The sequence below is a fragment of the Barbatula barbatula genome, assembly GCF_947034865.1.
Source record: "Barbatula barbatula genome assembly, chromosome: 1".
Classification (NCBI taxonomy): Eukaryota; Metazoa; Chordata; class Actinopteri; order Cypriniformes; family Nemacheilidae; genus Barbatula; species Barbatula barbatula.
The window spans coordinates 26,535,320-26,559,666 of NC_136766.1; the positions used below are offsets into that span (position 1 = coordinate 26,535,320).

General features: G+C 38.9%; 3 protein-coding genes across 3 annotated transcripts; all 3 read right to left on the minus strand.

The window, feature by feature from the left end:
- Window positions 1-1,694: 1,694 nt before the first annotated feature.
- LOC306900943 (uncharacterized protein) lies at window positions 1,695-8,448 on the minus strand. Its single transcript, XM_079468330.1, has 2 exons — window positions 8,248-8,448; window positions 1,695-2,975 (listed from the first exon to the last, which is right to left on the minus strand). Exons 1-2 carry the CDS (start codon window positions 8,423-8,425, stop codon window positions 2,038-2,040), a joined length of 1,116 nt encoding a protein of 371 aa, XP_079324456.1. The 5' UTR covers window positions 8,426-8,448; the 3' UTR covers window positions 1,695-2,037.
- A 1,788-nt stretch (window positions 8,449-10,236) lies between these two features.
- Window positions 10,237-12,620, minus strand: LOC306898919 (uncharacterized protein). The gene is made up of 2 exons (XM_079464823.1): window positions 12,097-12,620; window positions 10,237-11,312 (listed from the first exon to the last, which is right to left on the minus strand). Exons 1-2 carry the CDS (start codon window positions 12,329-12,331, stop codon window positions 10,600-10,602), a joined length of 948 nt encoding a protein of 315 aa, XP_079320949.1. The 5' UTR covers window positions 12,332-12,620; the 3' UTR covers window positions 10,237-10,599.
- Window positions 12,621-12,711: 91 nt separating this feature from the next.
- Window positions 12,712-24,347, minus strand: dvl2 (dishevelled segment polarity protein 2). Its single transcript, XM_079470198.1, has 15 exons — window positions 23,764-24,347; window positions 20,070-20,139; window positions 18,948-19,093; window positions 18,637-18,746; window positions 18,307-18,436; window positions 18,035-18,122; window positions 17,843-17,912; window positions 17,565-17,704; window positions 17,405-17,481; window positions 17,227-17,294; window positions 16,985-17,107; window positions 15,216-15,347; window positions 14,936-15,112; window positions 14,572-14,790; window positions 12,712-14,444 (listed from the first exon to the last, which is right to left on the minus strand). The coding sequence occupies exons 1-15, from the start codon at window positions 23,922-23,924 to the stop codon at window positions 13,903-13,905; spliced, it is 2,253 nt and encodes a 750-aa protein (XP_079326324.1). The 5' UTR covers window positions 23,925-24,347; the 3' UTR covers window positions 12,712-13,902.

Consider the following 24,347-nt stretch of genomic DNA (forward strand, 5'->3'; position numbering starts at 1 on the left):
GGGGAACAAAACAAACAAAGTCCTTTGAATAATAAATCAACAAAATCCACAAACTTAGAACAGGAACAAACACGATAATCCATAGACAGGAATAATCCAACAAGGTGACGTGAGGAGGTACGATAATGACAAAATGACAATGAACCGACAAGGGACAGAGGGAAAACTGGGGCTTGATAAAGGGAAACACTAACAAGGACAGATGACACAGGGAGAGTGGCCACAGGTGACATGGATAAAACACTAAGGGAAAGCTAACAGGAGGATTGCACGAGGCAGGTGAGGGGACTGAAACACTAAGGGAAGGATGGATCAGGGCTGGAGACAAGACTAACACTAACGGACTGCAAACAGGGAAACAAGGGGCGGGGCTAAAGGACGTGACACCGGAGAGAGAGCATGGCTTCTCAAACCAAAACAATGCTCTTTCTCCACACAAAACACATGGGACTGACATGATCCTGCCACAAGACTCGAAAACCAAGACAAGGAGAGGCAGGATCATGACACAAATAGAAGTAAATAGATGACCAGTTAATGTCGGTCCGAACGAAAACAATGCCTCTCACCCTGCTATAGCTGGCCGCAGATCGCAGGACTTTGACTAACTTTACGCAGCAACATGATGGTTTCAAGGCCAGTATTTTACCGCCGTTTATCTCCCGAGGTGTGGATGTGACGAACTGCCTATGGATCGAAAAGCTATTAAAAATGAATTAGATAAAAACAACACAACGGGACGTTAAGACTATGCTCTGCGACCCAATGGGAAATCAAACTTGTTTTCTCTTGTCCTTGAGTGACTTTTAAAGACAGTGACTCTTCCCACCAGGACAGAGTCCTTCCTTTTAAACCTCCTGTACCACGCGATCAACACACGTCTTCTTTCACATAACAACACGTTTGGGACAACTTTAATACATATCTTAAATTGAGAAAACATTATCAAAATCTGAAACCGCGAACGGATTTCAGGTTGACCGGAAGTACAGATCCTTTTACTTTGCTGCCGAAGGGAGTGCGTTCAAAGACTGTCTCAGATCAGTTCATACAGCTTCAAATTTAGCAAATCGGGACTATGACCTGAAACAGATTGTAGCCTTCACTCAGTCCCTTTATTTAAATTAACGAAAAAAACTAATTCAGAAACCAAACAACTATTTCCTACAACTTATTTATAGGCCTTTTTAATAACGTTTAAAAAGTGAAGTAAATATAATTATTATTATTGTTACATTGATTTAAGTTATGGGTTTGCCATTGACCTGAGATCTTCAAATATCTTTGTATCTGTATTTATTGGTATTCTTTACTTTTCTCTTTTATATTATTTCTAGGCATATTTCTTTATTTATTCTATGCTTGTTTAACATGGTTTTTCCTGTACAAATGCGTTGATACAGATGCAAACTGGATTCCGGAGAATTCTGTAAAGGGGACAGAATTAAAGCACAATTCATGATCTGCCGAAATTAAATGCAGCTGGACCCAGCAGTGACCTTTACAACTTAAAGAACCAGTGGCCCTTGAACATAGAAATGTTGGCCAAAAACAGCTTTCCTGATATTGACATACACATTTACATTGCTGTTCTAAATGCTGTTCTGTTTTACGGTTTTACCATGTTTTCTACGTTAGTCTTTGTTTTATAATCTTATAAAAGTTTTTTTTAACCACAGTGCTTGTTAAACATTAGGCATTGCTACAGTAGCAAAGGCTTTGTGTGAACATTTGTGTCAAAAATGTGCTAGAAATCCTACAGACCATATGTTACGGAGTATAACTTTAATTGGAAATCTTACTTTACAAACTGCTCTGTCATACAATTTTCATAACAGTAAGATGTGTAAAAGAGTGAATTGCAGTATAAAATTATTATCGACATGAAATATGTATTTATATGTGTTCATTGTTCTTCATTGTGTATTACAGATGAAAATCTAAGTGGAAAAATTCCTTTTAAAACTGATCTACTTTGTTCATTTAATATACAGTGACGATATAACAGATTGATTGATTACACAAGCTACACACATATTACATAGAGCACAGCATGTCACCACAATCATCTGAAGGCTGGCCTTCACTTTGACATGTTGTTTCATCATTTTGTTTTACATTGTTTGTAACATTTTTCCAACGCTGTAAAATTCTTGAGACTGTTGACTGATGAATCCCAAAGAGGTACCCTAAAAATCCCTCGGACAGATTGAGGCGCTGCTTCATCAGTGTAAGGAGGAGCTCCTGTGTAGGCTTGAGGGAATGGTTTGAAGTAGAAGGAAGAACTGACGACACGGAGTTAAACAATGACATGAAAGTCTGTAAATTTGGTAGTCCTGTAAAACTTCTTATTTTCTTGTCATCAAATTGAGAAGGGTCAAGAGTGCACCGTTTCAAGTCATTTTCTAAACTATACATTTTTTCCCTCAGTGACTGACATTCTGTGTTTAAAGATTTAATCTGTTCATATAATGAAGCAATGTCCTTTTGTGTCTCCTCTGTTTGAACACCAGTCCCTGGGACTTCAGTCTCTGCCCTAGAGACTGGTACTCCAGTCAAACAATATACTTGGACTGGTACTCCAGTCTCTGCCCTAGAGACTGGTACTCCAGTCAAACAATATACTTGGACTGGTAGTCCAGTCTGTGCCATAAAGTCTGGGACTTCAGTCTTAACCATAGAGACTGGGACTTCATCCTTAACAACAAAGTCTGGAACGTCAGTCTCTGCCATAAAGTCTGGGACTTCAGTCTTTGCCATAGAGACTGGGACTTCATCAGTTTGAACCTTCACTTTTGATGCAAGAGTTTGACCCAGATTCAGAAGAGCTGTGGCAGCAAATTTTTTCTCAGAAACATCTTGAGACTGTAGATATCTTTCCAGGTTCTTAACTGCTCGATGTCGATCAGCCGTTGAGGTGAAACTAAATATACTTGGCACAAAGTCAGGGTGTAGGGGATCATCACTCTTTTTTCCTGAAAGACAAAAACTGATAATGTGACATTCATTTATGGCTGTCACAATAACATATTAACTAGGGGTGGGGAGGTTGATTCTTAGATGCATCGGGATGCGGACTTTTGAATGCAAGTAACAATATGTTTTTCGGGGGAAAAGACGGAACTTAATAGTGGGAGCAATGCAGGACAAGGACGGTTTAGAGAGCACACACGCACACCTACAGGAAAGCATACGCGAGCTGTAGAGAAAGACAGAGTTAAATAAATCTAACCCTGTTGCACTGCAAGGTAACCTAAATGCATTTTGGGAAGGTCTTCCTCGGTCCGTTTACTGGGCACAGAGCAGCAGGGAGAAATAGCGCACCGCAGCTGCCTTGTCAATAAATGAGTGCAAATTACGTTTCCCTCCCAAAACCTGTTAGTAACTGCGTTTCCATTACCCTTCAAAATGAGCGATTTGAAAATACGCCCGATGGGCACCCACCAATTTTGCACAAACTCCCATAAATCAAAATATAATAAAGGAATAAAAAAGGCACATGACCACTCTCGGTATGTTTGAGCAGAACATTTGAAAAGACAGGATGTATATAATGGCCCAAATGCAGGCAAAAAAATTAGTGCAGTATTAAGTTGTATTAGGAATAGTGTGTAAAAGCAAAACAAAAGTTTTTCGACCTTAAAATAATGTCTCTAAAACTATTTCAGTAATAAAACAACTCTTAATTGGATGAATTCACGACTTCGCCTATCCAAATAATAATGAATGCAGGGATAATGATAATAGCTGGGGTAGGTAAGATATGCGTATTTGGCATGCTGTCCAGGGAGCGGGCCCCGAGCTCGCCAGTTCCTTCCAAACCCGGAACACTTTCCCCCTGATAGGTGAGAGTGCACCAAGCTCGGAAACTGCCCGAACCCAGAGCTCACACCCCAGCGTCCTTCTGTGGAAAGCGAGTTTGGGGAGAGGAGCCGGGGAGGTGAAGGGATGTTGGATTTAACTGTAGAGATGGCACAGGTAAGATTTCAGGTCTTATTTATGAGAAGGCTCGCTTGAGCTAAAAGGATAGCTGTCGTGATTGCTGATAGCCAACCAGCAGAGTTTGATTATTGGCTCCGGCTTCTCCCGAACTTTGTTAATTTAACATAATTTCACGAGTTCGCCTATGCAAATAATAATGAATGCAGGTGTAAAGCCAAGATCTGCATCCTGATGTTGGTGGAGACGGGGGTTGGTTCCAGAACCGGGGCGTTGACTGGCACCGGCTCGTGATGATCCGGGATCCTGGTTCGGTTCCTCTGTGATCGTTGGCGGGCCCTCTGTCTGCAGTGAGACGTATAGCCTGTACAGTTCTGCTTTGCTGTGCCGCCTGCTGGGGATGACGTCCCGGTTGTCCACTTCCCAATGGCTGGGATAGCCGTATGTGCTGAAGCGTATGATGACGCTGGTGAGTGAAGTTGTTTCCTGGCTGGGCGTTGTGCAGACCGGTGAAGCTGGCGGCATCGTGGTGCTCATTGGCTGCTTTGTTGATTAATTAAATATCCTGAGAAGGCTCGCTAGAGCTGATCGGATAACTGTCGTGATTGCTGATAGCGAATCAGCCGGGTTTTTTAATTAAACATAATTTCTACTCACGCTGCCTCACAGCGGCTACAACCACACTCTGTAAGTTCTGTGTTTGGGTCGGTACACACAGCCCCGCCCATCCCCTGCCTGCTGAAGAGTCAGAGTCGTTTCCAAACAACGTTTCTACATTCTTCCCCCAACAATACGCATAACACAATATTGTTTTGAAAATATCTCTTAAGTTATGAGCAAATCTGTATGAAAACATGGCTACTGATGTGCTGCATTAAAGTATCCGTTTTGTTGCTATTTTCAAAGCTTTGATTATGTTTTTTGGGTGTTTAAAATGGATGTTCCTGTTTCGAGTTTCAAAAGCGCTTAATATTTCACATATTTGAAGTCCATTCTTTACCGCTGTCCATCTTCTCACAAAGAAATCGGATATTTTCTGGTTTCTACAGTCATGGCCAAAATTGTTGGCACCCCTGAAATACTTTTTCTAGTATTTCTCACAGAAAAGTATTGCATTAAAAGATATTTTGCTATACACATGTTTATTCCCTTTGTGTGTATTGGAACAAAACAAAAATAAAGGAGGGAAAAAAGCTAATTTGACAAACTCCCAAAGTGACCTGGACAAAATTATTGGCACCCTTTCAAAATTGTGGATAAATAAGATTGTTTCAAGCATGTGATGCTCCTTTAAACTCACCTGGAGCAAGTAACAGGTGTTGGCAATATAAAAATTACACCTGAAAGCAAATAAAAAGGAGAGAAGTTTACTTAGTCTTTGCATTGTGTGTCTGTGTGTGCCACACTAAGCATGGACAACAGAAAGAGGAGAAGAGAACTGTCTGAGGACTTGAGAACCCAGATTGTGGAAAAATAACAACAATCTCAAGGTTACAAGTCCATTTCCAGAGATCTAGATGTTCCTTTGTCCACAATGCGCAACATTATCAAGAAGTTTGCAACTCATGGCACTGTAGCTAATCTCCCTGGACGTGGACGGAAGAGAAACATTTATGAAGGGTTGCCACGCAGGATAGTCCGGATGGTGGATAAGCAGCCCCAAACAAGTTCCAAAGAAATTGCTGTTTGGAAAAGGCACCCTTACAATATGAGAGACCTGGAGCAGTTTGCAAAGGAAGAGTGGTCCAAAATTCTGTGTGAGAGGTGTTAGAAGTTTTTTGATGGTTATAGGATGCGATTGATTTCAGTTATTTGTTTCAAAGTCTGTGCAACCAAATATTAAGTTAAGGGTGCCAATAATTGTGTCCAGGCCATTTTTTGAGTTTTGTGTGACATTGTCAAATTAGCTTTTTTCCCTACATTTTTTTGTTTTGTTCCAATACACACAAAGAGAATAAACATATGTATAGCAAAACATGTGTTTATGCAATACTTTTCTGTGAGAAATACTTGATTTTTCTGAAAATATTTCAGGGGTGCCAACAACTTTGACCATGACTGTATAAAGTCCCGCCTTCCAAAACACTCAGATCCCCATTTACAACGTGTTTCTGAAGATGTCCCACCCATACCATATCAGCGAGCTAACGCTTCTCAGGCTGTTGTGATTAGGGTTGGAAACCCAAACCCGCTGCCATTCGGTATGCTATAATAAGATATAATAATAAAAACACAGATATCGGGGTCTCATTTTGGTGCCAGTAAAATGCTGACTGAGCCGTAGATTGAGATATTTACCCTCATTCATGTGAACGAGTCAGAAAGCTCTCATAATACAAATTCAACACAACTGATAGTGCTTAAATAGATTGGATCTTATTCATTATACATACATTAAAATAATGCACATATAATGTAGCCTAGAAGGCTCTCTGTTCTCTATTCCGAAGGCAATGCATCTGGTTTTATTTATACTTCTGCACCGTTGTCCGCATCAACAGGCACTAGCCACTAGTGGTCAGTGTCCACCAGCTTTTGCTTGTGTAAAGAGAAAAGAAGAGGCAGTGTGCATTGATGGAGAAGCATTAGTTTTCAAATGTTTGCCTTGTCAGTCCCCCAAAATGGCGTTGTCGAATGGCCAACACACAAAGTTTTCCGTTCCGTTCAGTTGAAAACCGCATCATGTAAACAACGGTCTCTCAAGGTGTACGCTTGAAAGCAGTGCCATCATCGCCTCCGTGTAACCTGCAAAACGCAAGTTTGTGAAAACACTGATATCAAGCTTGTGTGTATTATGTGTTCAGTCACGTCACCTTAATCTTGATGGCGCCATTACCGCGAGTAACTTCATGTTTGATGCTCAGCACTTCTGTTTTGTATTTGTTACTATGTTAGAGGGCATTCATTTTATGGTAGGTTTATGGTTACGAACAAAAACGCAGAATAAAAAATATAATTTAAATACAGAAGAGCTGCGAGAACGTGTGAAACCTCTTCTGGCTCTGTTTAGCTGCCAGTGCAACTGCCACCTGCCAGATGTTCTCACTGCACTTTGAACGCTTTAAAGTGCAAAAGTTCCACACAAAATGTTGTGCATGCACAAAAAGACATCCATACGAACAAATGCAGAACAAAAACAATATTTAATTCGTATTTATGAGAGCTGTGGGAACGCATGAAAGCCAGCACTTTTTCTGGCTCGGTTTAACTGCCACCTGCTGGTTGTTCTCACCGAATCTGGAGCGCTTTAAAATGCAAATACTATACATAGCATGTTGCTCATGTACATTAAGACATCCGTATGAACAAACGCAGAATAAAAATCATTATAATTTCTATACAGTAGAGCTTCGAGAACGTGAGAAAATCTGTGCATCTTCTGGCTTTGTTTAGCTGTGGAGTGGCCTGCCAGTGGCAGGAGTGGCGGATCACGTGACCGGCCAGTGGCAGCTCCTGCCAGCAGCGATTTTTTTTACAAAACTCTATTACTATTGTTTTTAATTACTGTGAAGACATAAATAACAAAATATTTGACTTGCAAATAAAAATGTTATCTAGTGATGTTCCACCTTAAACGACGCTGCTTGAGCAATTTCTCAACGATTAATAATATTTAAACAATTACATAAACATGTACACATTTTTTTATATTGAACACACACACACACATTATATATATATATATATATATATATATATATATATATATATATACACACACACACACACACACACACACACAATAAACAAAGATTACAGTGCAATAATAAATAACTCATTCGGAAATCTCGAGGGAATTGTGTGTCTGTGTGTCTGTGTGTTTGTGTAAAGGCGCAGGTACGTCGTTTTTCTTTCCAAGTACCATCGCCATCCACTGGCCTGACATGCACTTTATTCATGTTTCTGCACCCGCGATGGTTTTGACAACGCTGTCGGTTTCTTCCTTTTTTTCGTTGTGTAAACATTGCCTTACAAAGCGACTTGTGTGGGCGCCTTTTCCACAAAGCAGGATCCCAATGGTATTCTAACAGTGTAATTCAATGTAAAGATTAAATTAATAAACTAAATGTTCACATGGTTTGTACAAAGTTTGAAAGATTTATGACTTTTTGTAGAGCACCGTCACTTAAATAAGACATTACCCCTGCGTTTTGGCTAAGTTTGGCTAACAACTTTCCTGCATGTGTTTGAATAACAAACAAAAAACAAAGCTTATCACCATTAGTTATTTTTAATGAATGCTGGCAGGACTTTACAGTTATACAAAATAAGTAGGTGTTAGCGGGTATGTTAGAATGAACAACAAACCTGACACAAAATGGCTAGCGCAAATCCATGTCTCCGTTTCTGGGTTCCAGTTTCTTCTGCGAATTGCAGCAATCCATTTGCTTCTCTTTTCTTTTGCTTTCGGTAATCTGTAAAAGGATAACTTCGAGTTCTTGATGAATCTATTTTTACAGTCAATTGCGCAACAACTCTTTCCCATTATAGATACAGTAGAGTACGGCTGAGCTTAGCTGCTAACGCTGGAGCATTCGGTCCACTTATGCCACTCAGTGGGCGTGACTCTTTGGCGTGGCGTCCGTTCGTTGTGACGACGTCACCTGCACACCACGCCCCGTTTTCGAAAGGGATTAGTTTGGAAATTGTTGTTTTCATAAACCCTGAATCCAGTACAAAAACAGTTTTCCTAATTCTTTAGCAGTAGAGTACATGACAACTGTCAGAAATTCCCTGTACAATTTAAAACAATATTCAAAGATTATGAGGTGGTTTCCTGGACAGGGATGAGGCTAGTTTATGAATGTAAGAGCTGTCAAGTCTAGTCAACTTTATTTATATAGCGCTTTTTACAATTCTCATTGTTACAAAGCAGCTTTACAAGAAGAAATTTTGACTATATGCAAAACATATAAGGTAATGCAAGTCAAAACATGCGTCAAATATCAGACAGACCAACAATTCCTAAACCTGTATGATTTCCTTTACCAGTCGAACACATCAGGGTATTTATGCTGCGTTTTTCCGTGCAATGAAAGTGAAAGGGATAGTTCACCCAAAAAATTTAAATTCAGTCATCATTTACTATTTTCTTTACTATGGCAATGGGGGATGAGATCTGTTTGGTTAATGACATTCTTTCAAATATCTTTGCAGTACAACGACATTTATAGAGGTTTGGAACAACATGATGGTGAGTAAATGGTGACAAAATTCTAATGTAATGGTAACAAAAGCCTGCTTAACAAAATTCCTTTAAAAGAACCAAAAAGAACAATTTAAGTTGCCCATATGTCTTATGTGCTATATATTTCAAATATTTATCCCTTAGCTTTGCACGAGAAACAGCAGCGTTTTCTCCTGCCATAAAAGAAAAGGGTACAGGTTTGCATAAACACGAGGGTAGGAACTCAAGACTTTTTCATTTTGGGTGAACTATTTCCTCAATATTGGTCATTAAAAGGTGTGACTGTAGTACCTCTGCTGATTTGAGTTAGTTCTATCAACTCTGGGTAAGTTTACCTTGAGTTAAGCGCTTGCACCACAATTACGACAAGCCATGATCAATGGAGCAACATGGCAGCAGAAGCACTTGAGAACGAGGCACACTTTCCACTCTGCATACAGTGGATTTATTAATGTGTTGAAAATTACTTAAATTGAAATTAATAAATAGATCTACCAATTAACAAATAAATTAATCAGTAAATGAATGAAACAACAGAAATAAAACAGAAATAATAAAAATAATAATGTTTCACTCCGCCATCATATAGGATACTTGTTAGTGTGTCAGTCTCTCATGTCAAAATCAGACTGATCAGCGGTTCGAACCCAGTTAGCTGCATGTCTAAATGAATTGTTTTTTATCTTTATCGCTTCCTTTCTGCATTTATTCATTTCTTTATTCGTGCACTTTATTGCGGCGATTCTCATCCTCCACAGAAAACTACAATTTGTTAGGTCATGTATGGGAAACAATATGCTCTGATGTATTACACGGCCACGGTGGCTGATGTTATTGATCTAAGGATGGATAAATAAAAAACTTTTCAGAAAAAGTGTTTCCTTTTTATGTCTAACACAATTTGTGACTCAAATACATTACAAGACTTTTGCTTTTCGTAGTGTGTTCCAGTCATTATTTACCGAGGCCCTTTTAATAATGTGTGATATAGTTGCCATGAAATTGCAAACAGTGGAGTGAAGCATTAAAAAAGTTATGGGCTTGCCAAGGGTATAGTTGCAACGAAGAGATCATACAAGATCTTTGTTGTTTTTTCTTTATTTCTATTCTATTTTATTTTTAAAAACTGCCTTTATACAATGCAAATAAAAAAAGAACTTGTTTTGACAGAAGAATTGGGACAATCTGGAGGAAACAGAATTAAAGCACACTTCATCTGATGTAAATGCAACTGGACCCGACATTGCCCCTTACAACTTAACGACACCTGGACATTAAAATGTTGGCCATCAGAAACAATGCAACATGCAGTACAAAATAAATATGCATACGGAATATGAATTCAAATTTGTTCATTATTTTCATTGTGTATTACAAAATGAAAAAAAAATCTTTGTTTACTTTGTTCATTTAATATCACATTGAAGGTTGTTTGACTACCCTTCTACACAAGCTACCTTTGTAATATGTTTTCACATAGAGCACACCATGTCAACACAATCATCTGGAGGCTGTACTTCAATTTTACATGTTGTTTCATCATTTTGTTTTGCATTGTTTGTAACATTTTTCCAACGCTGTAAAATTCTTGAGACTGTTGACTGATGAATCCCAAAGAGGTACCCTAAAAATCCCTCGGACAGATTGAGGCGCTGCTTCATCAGTGTAAGGAGGAGCTCCTGTGTAGGCTTGAGGGAATGGTTTGAAGTAGAAGGAAGAACTGATGGCACAGAATTGAACAACGACATGAAAGTCTGTGAATTGGGCAATCCTGTAAAAAGTTTCATTTTCTTGTCATCAAATTGAGAAGGGTCAAGAGTGCACCGTCTCAACTCATTTTCTAAACTGAACATTTTATCCCTCAGTGACTGACATTCAGCGTTTAAAGATGCAATCTGTTCATATAATGAGGAAATGTCATTCTGTGTCTCCTCTGTCTTGATTTCGGTTACTAGGACTTCTTCAATCTCTTCCTTAGTTACTAAGACTTCATCAGGATGAACTTTCGCTTCTGATGCAGGAGCTTGATTCAGAAGAGCTGTGGCAGCAAATGTATTATCCGAAACTTCTTGGAATGCTAGATAATTTTCCAGGTTCTTAACTGCTCGATGTCGATCAGCCGCTGAGGTGAAACTAAATATACTTGGCACGAAGTCAGGGTGTAAGGGATCATCACTCTTTTTTCCTGAAACACAACAACAGATAATGTGATCATCCATCTTTGGGCTATCAGAATTTTAGATTTACACTGCACAATTAATAATTGTAAATTACGAATAATAATTATGTGCATACCATTCCCCGTTTAAGGGGTTGCTGCTAAGACTGCATATATATTTCCTGTTTGTATTAAGAGCTGCTCCCTCATGTCTTTTCTGTATTATATATTATGAAGAAATGGATGTTATGCAGCCATGTTTGTTTGTAAATCTTGATTATTTCAATAAAAATAAATAAGTAAATAAACATCTCTATCCATGATGCCACGCGACCTGAGCAATGGTCAAATTTAAAAAGTAAATCAAATTAATATAGCGGAACACTTTTAGGCGGACGTCCGTTTTTAATGTAAGTGCTAATAAATAAATTTCTCCTGGCTAAATTATGTTTTATCAACGTTCACCTAGAGGTTCTCGTTGTTAATACGTCATAGGTCAAAAAGCATACGGGTCACGTGTCCATAAAACATGGGGTACGCACGCAGTATGTGCGAGTCCCACTCATACTATACAGAACGTACTGTTTTAAGACCGATATGCAAGTACTGAATTGCATATAGCGACTGCAAGTGAAGCCAACCATGCTGAAAAGACTATAGAACTCGTCTCATTACAGAATAAATCAATTTAAAATTCTGTTGTGTTTTGGGAAGGATTCTATAGCGTTTTTTAGCAGGTAAGCACCTTCGACGGGTTTAACGGCAACAACATTACTACTTCGTGTTCAATTTAGAAACGATTATTTATTACCTGTAACGAAGTGAGTGCTACAGATCTTTGAATTCCTTCCTGGCTGCCAAGTCTCTCTTCTCAGAGCAGAGATCCATGCTCGCCGTCTTTCCTCGTCTTTGGGAAATCGAAGCATTTTTATTTTCGACAAGGTATTTGTTCCAGAGGTCATGTTGCATCCCACAGCACAACATCCCGAGCCCAGTTTCCGTCTACTCATCACCTTAACTCGAACTGTTTTTGTCGTCGGCGCCATATTACTAGCCAAACAGAAACACAGAGTAGACCGGAAGTTAACCTCGGGTCAGGCGCGTGCGTCCGATGAGGGTTTTGACTAAAAGAGATACAGCTAGCTTCACTGGGCATGCGCACTTCAATTCCGCAACATTTTGAAAACAGTTGATTAATATTTTTGTATTATTGTTGTAGGGTTGGGGTGGGTGTAGGCGTTAGCTAATTTATTGTTTTGTAATTATATAGGGAGGTTTATGTTTCCCTTCTAGCAACAACCTCAGATGAGGGTGTACCCTAACCCAGAAGAGAGTAAGCATTTTAGCGCTTCCGGTTCAATGGCTCCACGGTCAATTGTTTTTGTTAAATGTAAATGTATATTTTTCACAGAATAAATGACCAGATTATGAGTTAATTATAGCACACATTTATTTTGAGTGAAGACATGCAAAAGTGATTCAAAATGTAGCACTCAAACATTTAACTCTTGAAATCTGTATCTTCATGTAGCACCCCTATACTTTGACCTGTAAATCCACAAATCATACATATACAAAGGGTTATGAAAACAGACATAATAAGTACCTTTTCTGAGGATAATATTGCCATTTGTGTACATTTTTTAATATCCAGAAACAAAAGTGAGTAGAAAATGTTGGCTCCATTTAGCAGTACAAAAACAGTTTTCCTAATTCTTTAAAGTGTATAGTTTATAGTACATGTGAGGGAAGCTTTCAATAGCTAGTATGATTGTAAAATGATATTTGGAGTAATTCATATTTTCAACAATTTTGAGGACCTTACTTAAGTTTATTTGGTTGCTTGGTCCAGTGAATGTCATGCATTTACAAGTAGTAGTTTGCTCACTCCCATGTTGTTTTAAACCTGCATGATTTCCTTTACCCTGTTGAACAGCGGGATATTTACGCAGCTCTTTTCCATGCAATGAAAGTGAAATTCCTCTAAAAGATGCCAAAAAGTAGTCCATTGAACTTATGTGCTACATTCCAAGTATATCCCATAGATTTGCATGAGAAACAGCAGCGTAACCATTCTTCTCCTGCCACAATAAAATAAAATAATGCAGGTTTGCAACAACACAAGTGTAGGAAACTCAAGACCTTAATGTTGGTAATTTAAAGGGTGTGACTGTAGTACCTCTGCCCAGACTAGACAATACTGTACTTAAAGACAAAGATGTTAAATTACCCGACTGGAACTAGAACTTTCTTTTATTTGGCATCAAGTGAATCTGATTTTCCATTAAGAAATATTCTGAGGACCCTCAGAGATTGTAGGTCTTCCAGCGTGTTGTCAAACATTTAAAGAAACAAATAAGCAATTCTTTCGTTGCATTTAATACCACAAAGACAAAATGTATTTTAAATTCTGTGCTACCATTAATTTTCCAGCTGTATACATAAACCCTGTTTCTACCGGTATAGACAAAAACTTGAGAGAGCTGCACTTATACAGTAAACAAAATGTACTGCCAGGCACACAGTAAAACTCACAGTTATCACATGATTTCAAATCTTTCAACATTCACTCATTCACACCTATGTCAACCTATACAAATGATTTCCTTCCCCTTTATTACATAACATCCACAAAAAACTCGCTGGGGTTGCCCATGGCTAAGTGAAAAGACTGTCGGGATGCAGTGAGCTCAGGGGGGACTGAGCCCAGGTCTCGGGTTGGTGGAGCGCCAGGTGGTCCCCCAGGTGTGAGGGAGGGTGGCAAGACAGGATGGTGAGGCAAAGTCGGGGTATGTGGGAGTGGGGATCCAAGTGCTAAATGTGGGTGTGGATGCTGAGGCACCATCATTACCATCATTGGGTTGTAAGGGATGGGTATTCCGGCAGGATATGCGGCAAGGTGAGTGGGTGGGGGGCGATGATGATGTGAGCGTTGACTTGAGCGGCTATGTTCACTGGCCGTGGCTGAGCCGCGGTCCCGTCTCAGACTGCTGCGAACAGAGTAATCTGATTCGCTTCCGCTTCCAGAACGCGAGTCGGCCCCACCCCCCCCAGGAGATTTGTCATCACGTGTGCTGCTGTCGGCTATACTCCCAGCTACACTCTTGCTCCCTCTTCTCCTGTCCCCATCACTGCGTGTGGAGCCACTGCTGTGACTACCTGAGATTGAGATGTGAAACAGAGCGTTACAATTTGTTTAATGCAAAACTTTAGTAGTATATTTAGTATTATTTAATGCAAAACATAAGTTTCTTATGACAAGCTGAGGGTCGGGATGGCTTTTTACCTTCACTGTGCTGGCTGCCTGCACTGCCTGGGCCGTAGCTGTAGTTCGAGAGCTCGTGGTAAGGAGGTGGTTGAGTGGAGTAAGGTTGAGGATACTGGTATGGGAAAGTGTGAAGCATGGGCCATGGCGTTGCCCCTGGCAGAGGAAGAGGAGCCAAAGTATCCTGGTCTGAAGCACCACTGGAGCCATCATTATCATTAAGAGATAGATTGGCCATATCTGACAAGCAGAGAAAAGGTGTGAGAATGGTAAATCAAGAAAATGAAAGAGAACTGTAATCACTTATGATGGGAGTGACAAAGAACACTGGAACACAGAAGGTACCATCATTTTGTTATTGAAAATATTATATGATTGTACTCACAATTTTCACAGTTGCTAAAATCTCCAAATATGTAATAACACTGTTCAGAGAAGGTGATCTTGTTAACAGTGTGTCGGATGAAACCAGCCTTCAGTAGGTTACTGGCATATTTACGAGCTTCTCGTCTATCCTGAAACCCATCAATGTGATGGTATAACCACTCAACCACATCAGAACCTACACACACAAATATTTAGTCAGATTTAAAGCTCATTTGTGTGTACAAAAAACAAGCCTCAGCTAGAAGGTGTGTAAAGATAGTCTTCAGGATAACTCTCACCCAGGAAAGCGTTGGGAATGGTGATCTTCAGCCACATTCTGTCTCTGACCTCCAAGCCTGATTCTGGAGATGCCATGGCCTTAGCAACTGATACCATATCGGAGCGCAGGGACAGACTGAAGTCGTCAAAGCCTGAAGAAAGATTTTTTTTTATTGCAGAATCTATTAATTATGTGATGTCTTGACATGTAAGCTTCAAAGGCTACAGAGAATTTCTTAGACTGCCTTAATTCCAGAATTCTTCAACTCTCTATTAAAGCATGACATGAACCAAATCAGTCAGCTCCAAATGGTTCCCCAACCACTTGTATCTTTTTTAATCGAGCAAAAAAAGTCTTTAAATAGGGAATAAACTACAATTCCATTATACATTGTCAATGACATAATCAAGTGTTGTTTTAAATAGTTAGTAAAAGTAACTTTGCTCTTATTTTTTTTAATGACACAGACATCCGCAGACACATAAAATGAATCGACAACAACCTCGTCTTTAAAGGGAGAGTTCAACCAAAAACTAAAATTCTGGCATCATTTATTTTCCCTTCTCTGTTAGCTGGTGTCCTCAGATACCCCTGCAGCAGAGCCTCCAGCCCCTCCTGTGGAGGTCCAGCCTCAGCCCACACCTCCCCCTCCAGCTGTGCGGACAGGGGGCATCATTTACTCACCCTTAGATTATTTAAAGGATTAGTTCACAGAATTCCAACCAATCAGATTACACAGACCACGCAGAATACAGCCAATCAAACTAAGGAAGACAGATCTTTCAGCCAATTAACTTTAAGGAGGCAGAATTTACTGTCGGTAGGCGGCACTTAATGTGCGCAAACTCAAATACGGTGATTCAGTTTTAATGATGGCCGTGTAGATTAGATGTAAGAAGGCAAACATAAAGCCACATTTGTTTTTTACACTTAAAACGTTAAATGGTAAAATACAGAGATGCAAACTACTTAACTTAATGTCTAAAAACACACTGAAACAAATAAGATTATATACATATGAGGCATAAGATATGACTGTGTGAATAAAGTCCATTTTATTAGCATGGAAGTATTCAATAGACTGCCGAACTATCATCACAGCTAATGAAATGATTTCTTGTTTTTTCTGTCTAATTTATATTCAATGTATAGTTTTAAAAAGCTTATAAGTATGCTACTTACTTATTAATCCCAAACAGTGAATGTTTTCTATCCTCTCTTCTTGATTCATAAATCCTAAACACTAACTTTTAAGATGTTGATTTTGGACTTAATAGCTGATGTAAAAAATATTTGTTAGCAAAGTCTAGTCACACCATGTCATGGTCAGTTTAAATACATTACCTTATATTACGATAAATACTTTATATCTAATTTACAGGCAGGCTTTTATGCCATTTTGATTACTGTTTGTTGCCTAGTTGCTTGCTTGTTTTATTGCCTTTGCAAGGTGGCATGAAAAAATCATTTACATTTATGAATTATAGTGCTACCTCAGTGCGTTGTTGTGTTATGTTGCGAGCTGGGTTTTGTGGGCTGCTCCTGCTGAAGAAGTCCAGGGCCACTTTTTACTTTCAGTTCGCCCATGACTTATATTTTTCCAAATATCTTCCTTGTGTACAGCAGCACAAAGAGATTGACATAGGTTTGGAACAACCCGAGGGTGAGTAAATGATGACAGGATTTTCATTTTTGGGTGAACTATCCCTTTAACTCGCCATGTGAAAGAATTAGCAAAAATACAGTCATTAACAATGAGTGATAAAGGACAAAATAACAACCGCTTACGTTCAGTTTCGGTGACAGATGAACTTGAGGTGATTGTGCTGCTAGGGTAGGACAGATACGCCCCTGACAGTGCTGCAGAATGGCTGACCCACGCAGCAGGGTCAATAGGTCGGATTGGCTCGTCTGACAGAAACAGGAAATATTAGAAATTAAGTTGTTTAAGTAAGGCAGTGTTTCTACATTCCAGTCTTCGCCCTCCCCCTCTCAGAAAATTTTACACGTCTCCCTATAAAAACACTCACTAGATGGCAGAGTGAAATATCCTTGAGGAGAGGGGTCCCAACATTTTGCAACTGTCAGGATGATGGGTCTATGAAATCAAAAGCGACAAAAGAGCTTTAGGTTATAAGTCACTGTGTAATAATTGTGCATATAACATGACATTTAGCCATACAAAGTGTAAGACAATTCTGTCATCACCCTGGCTTGTGCACAATCTCACGTAGAACCCTGACGGCATCATCATTACTCATGTTCTCAAAGTTGATGTCATTGACCTAAAGAAAATTATAGAAAACATAGTCAAGACATGTTCAGGTCTTACTGTTACAGTTGTACCTGCTCTGCAAGTAACACACACCTGCAGGAGCATGTCTCCAGGTTCAATGCGACCGTCAGCAGCCACAGCCCCGCCCTTCATGATAGAGCCGATGTAGATACCTCCATCTCCCCTCTCGTTACTCTGACCCACTATACTGATGCCCAAGAAATTATACTTCTCTGTAGAGCACAAGAAAAGATGGTATAGAGGGCATTTTGCATTAAACATTATATTTTTAATTATATTTAAAAATGAAAACTTCATAAACAGAGAGGTAATGTGAGAAAAATTTAATAAATTAATGTTATTGCACTGACCCATGTTAAGAGTGATTGTAATAATGTTTAGGGACATGGTTGAATCGGTTACACTGCTGAAAGAGGAAGCCTACAGTAAAATACAAACAGAAAGGGAACTAAAGTAAATAAATAAAGTTTCATGCTCATCATAACCCTACATTGTTAAACAAAATTAAATTGAAGTTTCTGGGACATTTTGGACATTTGTACCCTCTCCAGCCGGGGGCGCTGTTTCCTGCGTCTGCGATGCCGTTTAAGCAATCTAGATGCTGTGCTCTGCTCAGTAGAACTACTGAACCTAATTTACAAAAAAAAATCATTAATAATAAAGAAACATAATACGTTGTATTGACTCAAATTGAATTAGGCCCATACAATATATAAGTTTAATAAATCATATGATTAGTGAAGAGTTTCTGAAAGACATTAATAAAATTCGGATTGATTTGGACTTATGTGGTGGGTCTGTGTGTTTTTCTGACCTGCTCATTGTATCGTCATCATCTGAATCGCAGAAGCTGGTAGTCTCCAATTCACTGCTCATCACTGTGGTTGCACTTTCATATCCTTCCAGGTGTCTTTCCAAATGGGACTGACCATTCATACGAGGACCTAGACAGTGATGTTGAGATAAATCCCAAAAATAATTGTTAAATCAGACAATGTCAAGCAAAAACAGAAGGAAGCAAATGTACGTATGTGTTTGTCTTGGCTTTGTGGAGTTTGTGTGAGGGTTTGGTTTGTACGATATAAAAGTCCTTGTCTAAAGAAATATAAAACATAAAAACCCAACATGTGTGTGTGCATCTCACCATGTTTCTCTAAGCTCTCTTTGGGCCGAGGTCGTTCTTTTCTGAAAGACACAACCGACTCTGTCTCTGTCCGATCATCTAGGCTCTCCAGACTGCCTGCAGTGTTGGGACTACACACAAACAAACATTTACATTCAAGACATATCTGTTAATCCTTGCATATTATATCCTATTACATCTATTTCACTATGTATCGAGGAGACTCCTAATAATGTTATTCAGGTATGAAATGATGTGAAGATTAGTAAATGACAAAATATTTTTTATTTTTGGGTGAACTGTTATTTTAATAATCATGTAGATACACCCACTGAAAGGAGGGGGGTCTGGAGTCTCCGATGCCCCCTGTCCGCTCAGCTGGAGGTGGAGGTAGGGGAGGAGGGGGAGGTGAGGGCTGAGGCTGGACCTCCACAGGAGGGGCTGGAGGCTCTGCTGCAGGGGTATCTGAGGACACCAGCTAACAGAGAGTGAGAGTGAGAAGGGAAAATAAAGCGAGTAAATAAGATACCTAAAAACAAGGAAGAAACAAATAAAACGAGACGTATGGGAAAATATCCAATGTCACATTAATAACACCAATTATTTTTACTCAACACATATTCATGGTGTTGTCATTGAAATGTGTAAAACTGATCACACAGTGCTTCAGGTTCAACATATCAAGTGTCAAGGTTTTATGTAACTATAATTTAAATGACAAAAGTTGGAGAGGCCTTGTGTTTGGCAGTTGATAGACAGAAAACGACAGAAACGGCTTATCATTTTTCTATAATGAAATATTTTATGAAATACATTGATAATTCTGATGGAATTTAACGCAAATTCCTAATGTTGTTGCAGGGGTGTTACGGCCACATACAGTGTCAATCTATTGAATCCTTTACGTTTTTTCTTCACGCTAATGGATGTTGGGTTACTGTACACTCCTTCTCAAGGGACCTTGGGCCATCTTGACAGTAGTCTACTATTTCTATCCCAGTGGGTCTGGTTTCTTACAAGTCTTTTGATTGAAGTACCTGCTTTTCTCTGAAAGCTTTTAGACCAGGCTGGATTTCAGTATTAGTATGAAGGGGCTGACACACACACACACACACACACACACTTAGTGTTCTTTCAGAATTCACTGTGACATAAATCAAAACGAAGTTGAATGGTAAAACGAGGTTAACTTTTCCAAGTCGCTATGGGGCTGAAGAGCTTTGATGAGGTTGATCAAGATTTATGAGGTTGATCAGGAATGACATGACAGCCCGGTTCTCTTCTCTATGTTGTCTATGTTGTGTTGTACTGGTCTGTAAGGTTGAGGGTTATTTTTCCATATGTTTTATATTGTACAGCACATTGGTCAACTAGCTGTTGTTCCATAAAGTAAAACACATTTTGGAAATAAACCTGTTGATTTGGAACAGCAACAATGGGGGGAAAGTACTTACCCAGGACACAACCCTTCCATTAAAGCAAGGCAGCTTGGCATTGTCATCAGAGATTTCCTCCTTTACCACCCTAAACAAAAAAACATTTACAACAGTGAGTTGAGTATTGATCCTCATCGGATAATGGACACACACGTTTAAATGATTTCTGCAGACCTACCCAAAAACCATGTCTTTCATTTAGTCTAATTTAACAGATCTCTTAGAACAACCTAAATAAAGATGGTTCAGCACAGCAGTAACAACGTAAAACAAACGTTATATGGCCCAAACTTAATTTCCAGCAGACCTCCACAAATAATCAATAAGGTTGATAGTTTTACTTAAATTTATTACAATTAATATACAATAAGATATTTATACTATAACCACACACAGAGCAAAGGTTAAGTTTGGGCCAGCACGGGCGTCCAATGAAACTATCCATACGGGTGAAAGACATCAAGAAAGTTAAATGGGCAATTCCATCCAAATGCCAACCTTAAGATTTTTACCAAACGTTTTGACGTTACTGAGGGATCAGATTTCAATATTTGGTGGTTTGAGGTACCAGTGTTTCAACGTTTTTTTTGTTTTCTAACAAGCATTATTTGTCCATAGTCAGGAAAGTAAATTCCTTCTCCCTTTGTTGGTTAATGTTGCTTCTGCATTGTAATCCACAGACATACAATGTGTGCTGTCTCTAAAACGTACATCCTTTTTTTATAGAAAACTTGCGTATAGACTGATATTTTCTCATTTAATATTAATATTATTTGATATTCTGGTTTGGTCAAATATAAACAGATAATTCCATTTAAAAATATATCCTCTTAGAATTTCTATTCAAGTTTTGACTAAAAATCTCACATCCATAAAGCTAGAATTTTCCAAACGTCCTGCAGTACAATATACTAATTTGTAACTTCCAAAATTTAACCCCATTTGCTGATTCTTTTAGAATGTCTTCGTTAATATCGAAATAACTTCAATGTAAATTATTTACGTTTTAAAACTAATTTGTCACACCAAGTGAGTAAAAATTTTAAGTGATTATAATGGTTAAAACTTCAGAAAGATGGTGACCAGTCATAACATGTTAAATATAGCCACGCCTTTCCTTTACACAGTCAGGTATATTTTATCCTAAAAATGGAAACAGGTTTATATAAATGTTATTTGCTTACTATAAATAATGTCTCATATTTACACTAGGGCTGTCAATAGATTACACATTTTAATCATGATTAATCGCACCCTTTACGTGCGATTAATCGCACAGTGAAATTAAATAAACACCATTTATTTCTTTACCATGTTTATTTTAGTGCTGTCAATCGAAAAATTTTTTTACTAACTATTCACACACAGCTTTGATGCCGCTCTATCAGGTCTAATGCGCTTCCTATTTTCACTACTCTTTGCATTCATTTAACACTTTATTTAACTCCTCGAAGATTGTGCTTGCGAAAATACTAGAAAAAAATTGCTTTCTGGCATGATCTTGTGTTTTTTATCATTCAAGCGTGTCAATAAAACAATTTCCAACAACGCATAAATTGTTTATAAATAGTAAATAAAGGCCTGTATATAAATACGAGCGTGCTTATATAATGTAACGCTTGGCCATGATTTCAGAAAAAAACTGATTTTGCGTTAATGGCGTTAAATATTTTTAATCTGAAAAACTGTATCAACGTTAACAGCCCTAATTTACACACATATAATTTCCCACATGACAATAGAAGTGGTTCTTGCTTACTCGGAACTCACTACCACAACAATGGCAGGTGGTTGCTAGGGTGTTTCTGATGTGGTTGGTGGCTAGTTTAAGTCCAGTATGAGAAATAGTAATGAAGATTCTTGTCAAAAACCACAATACTTTCACAATGACAATAAATTATTTAGTGTTTCTGTAAGTCTCTTTAAAATAATGAAACCTGAAAAGAGAGCAGACTGAATTTGCACCAACTGAACATTATGTTAAACAAGGTGATACAAGAATTCAACCATTTGACAAAGCACATGAAAATGCCCAAGACCAAACCTCTTCCTTTTATCGCTTTTGAACAATACCACTCCAAACCCATTAATGCCGCCAATTAAGCCCAACTTCTGCACTTGAAAAATAACCCTTGACCTCTAACACACACACATACACATTCAACAGAGCCTCAACCTACAACCTTGAGAAGCAGGTTTTCACAAAAGCTGTAGCAACAACATGAGTTTAAGACTTGTTTAGTCTGCAGACCATCCACAGTTTTCACTTTTTTGATGACTTGCACTTCAAGTAATAAGGTATGAAAAGTAATTCTGCTATTGAATCTCAGCTATAGGAAAAGTAAAACGAAAGCTGCAAGAATGTAAAGGGGCCCTGGAGAGACTAAGGGGTCTCCTCCACTCCTTTCTCTCACTCTCTTTCTGTTGATTCTATCCCAGACACTAAGCAAATGGCCTGTCTCCAGCCCAGCAACCAAACCCGTCCCCTACCACACACAGTCAGACTGACAGCTGCCTCTACACACTGCAAATCACCACGGCAGCATCACAGAGCTCCATTACCAGATCATCTTACATCCACATCCAAAGCTGTTCAACAATAATACACACACGTCCACAGCTATGGACTGGCTAGACACTGACAGCCTTTCTTCCAAGAAAAGAAAAGTAGAAATGACGGTCTTCCTAATTTTGCTAAAACAATCAAACCTTAGGCCAATATTGCATTGAAACGAATTTGCACACAGCTCACTGCACCCCTTTTGGCTGTAGGATAACATTTATATATTTTTTTATATATATAACATATTCACTTGCAGAAAATACCATCTTCTCAAAGATAACACGGATAGCCTGAGATAAGTGTACAGTGTTACAGGAGGGTATCAAATAAGGCCACAGTTCACAATGCTTTACATACCATTTTACAGTTCTTTTGATATATTTCTTTGATTTGATTTATGTGGAAGTGGTAAACGCTGTCAAAACTGATGAAACATTTACAGCCAGGCTGATGAAATGATAACATCCTAATTTGTAAAGATTACCACATACATGCTAGCAGCATCTGGAGAACGCATTACCGACAGGTATATGACTTAGATTTATTGTCTTGACTTTCTGTCAATGGCAACTCTTTGAAAAGGAGTGATGTTAAGGAAAAGCATTTTTTCCAGATGAATAATAAGAGAGAGAGAGGAGAGAGAGAGAGAGAGAGAGAGAGAGAGAGAGAGAGAGAGAGAGAGAGAGAGAGAGAGAGATCACAAATCCAGATATCACAGTCGTTGCATTGTAGATTCTTATGCTGAAACATCCAAGTTATCATAACGTTACATGTCTAAAACTAAGTTTTGCATCTGTACTTTTCATTAGACTGTCCAAAAGAAATTTAGTAAGACTACTTAAAGAGCAGTGCGGAATGTTTTTAACATGTTTTATATGCATTGATATTTGAATAAATTCAGGACGTCAGCGAAACTCTTGAGATGTCCCAAAGTTTGTTTGTAGTGATTACTGTATTGCGGGCTAGACCACCCGGACTACTATCGCTCTCAATGAAACCATTTATCAAGCCACAAAAACATCTGGCACAACATAGGCAACTCATTCTCGCATAATAAAATCCCCATAAAGATAAAGTATGCCGCATAAAAGCTTTTGTTTTGGCAATGTCCCGCACATCTTCGCAGCCCCGGATTCCACATACACTCACCCGAAGTCCTGGTCCATTGACTTGAAAAAGAATTTGTAGTTCGGCTTGTTCAAGACTTGTTTAAAATCCAGCAGAGTGATTTTCTCGGCCGCAATGGGAATCTTCACCAAGTACGGCGTCTCCTCTTCGTCAATGTGATAAATTATTTTAGTCTCCGCCATGTCTCTCAACCAGATTTTCTCTTGTTCTACAGGAGTGTGGAGGAGGCAGCGGCTATCCTGCTAATGTTAGCCAGCGCTCTAGAGAAGGGGGGGTTGAGGAAAGTCGTGTAGCCCACAATACTGCTGCCCAACAACACTTCTTTGACCACATACACATAAGAAAAACCTAAAAAAGGCGCTGTAGTGGATAACTATTGAGGCTTAAACACTCATATGTTTCATGGTTCAGCTTGTTAACATGCTAAAAAGACAAGGCAGTTATCTTGAAACAACATTCCACCACCTACAAAAACACATGAGGGATTTGAAATAGTTTTCTCTCCGGTTCGGGCCAGCGCGACGTGTGACGAAAGAGAGGGACTCCGTCACACGCTTTCCCCCTCCCACTCTCTCACGACGTCCTACTGTCCCGCTTGGACAAGA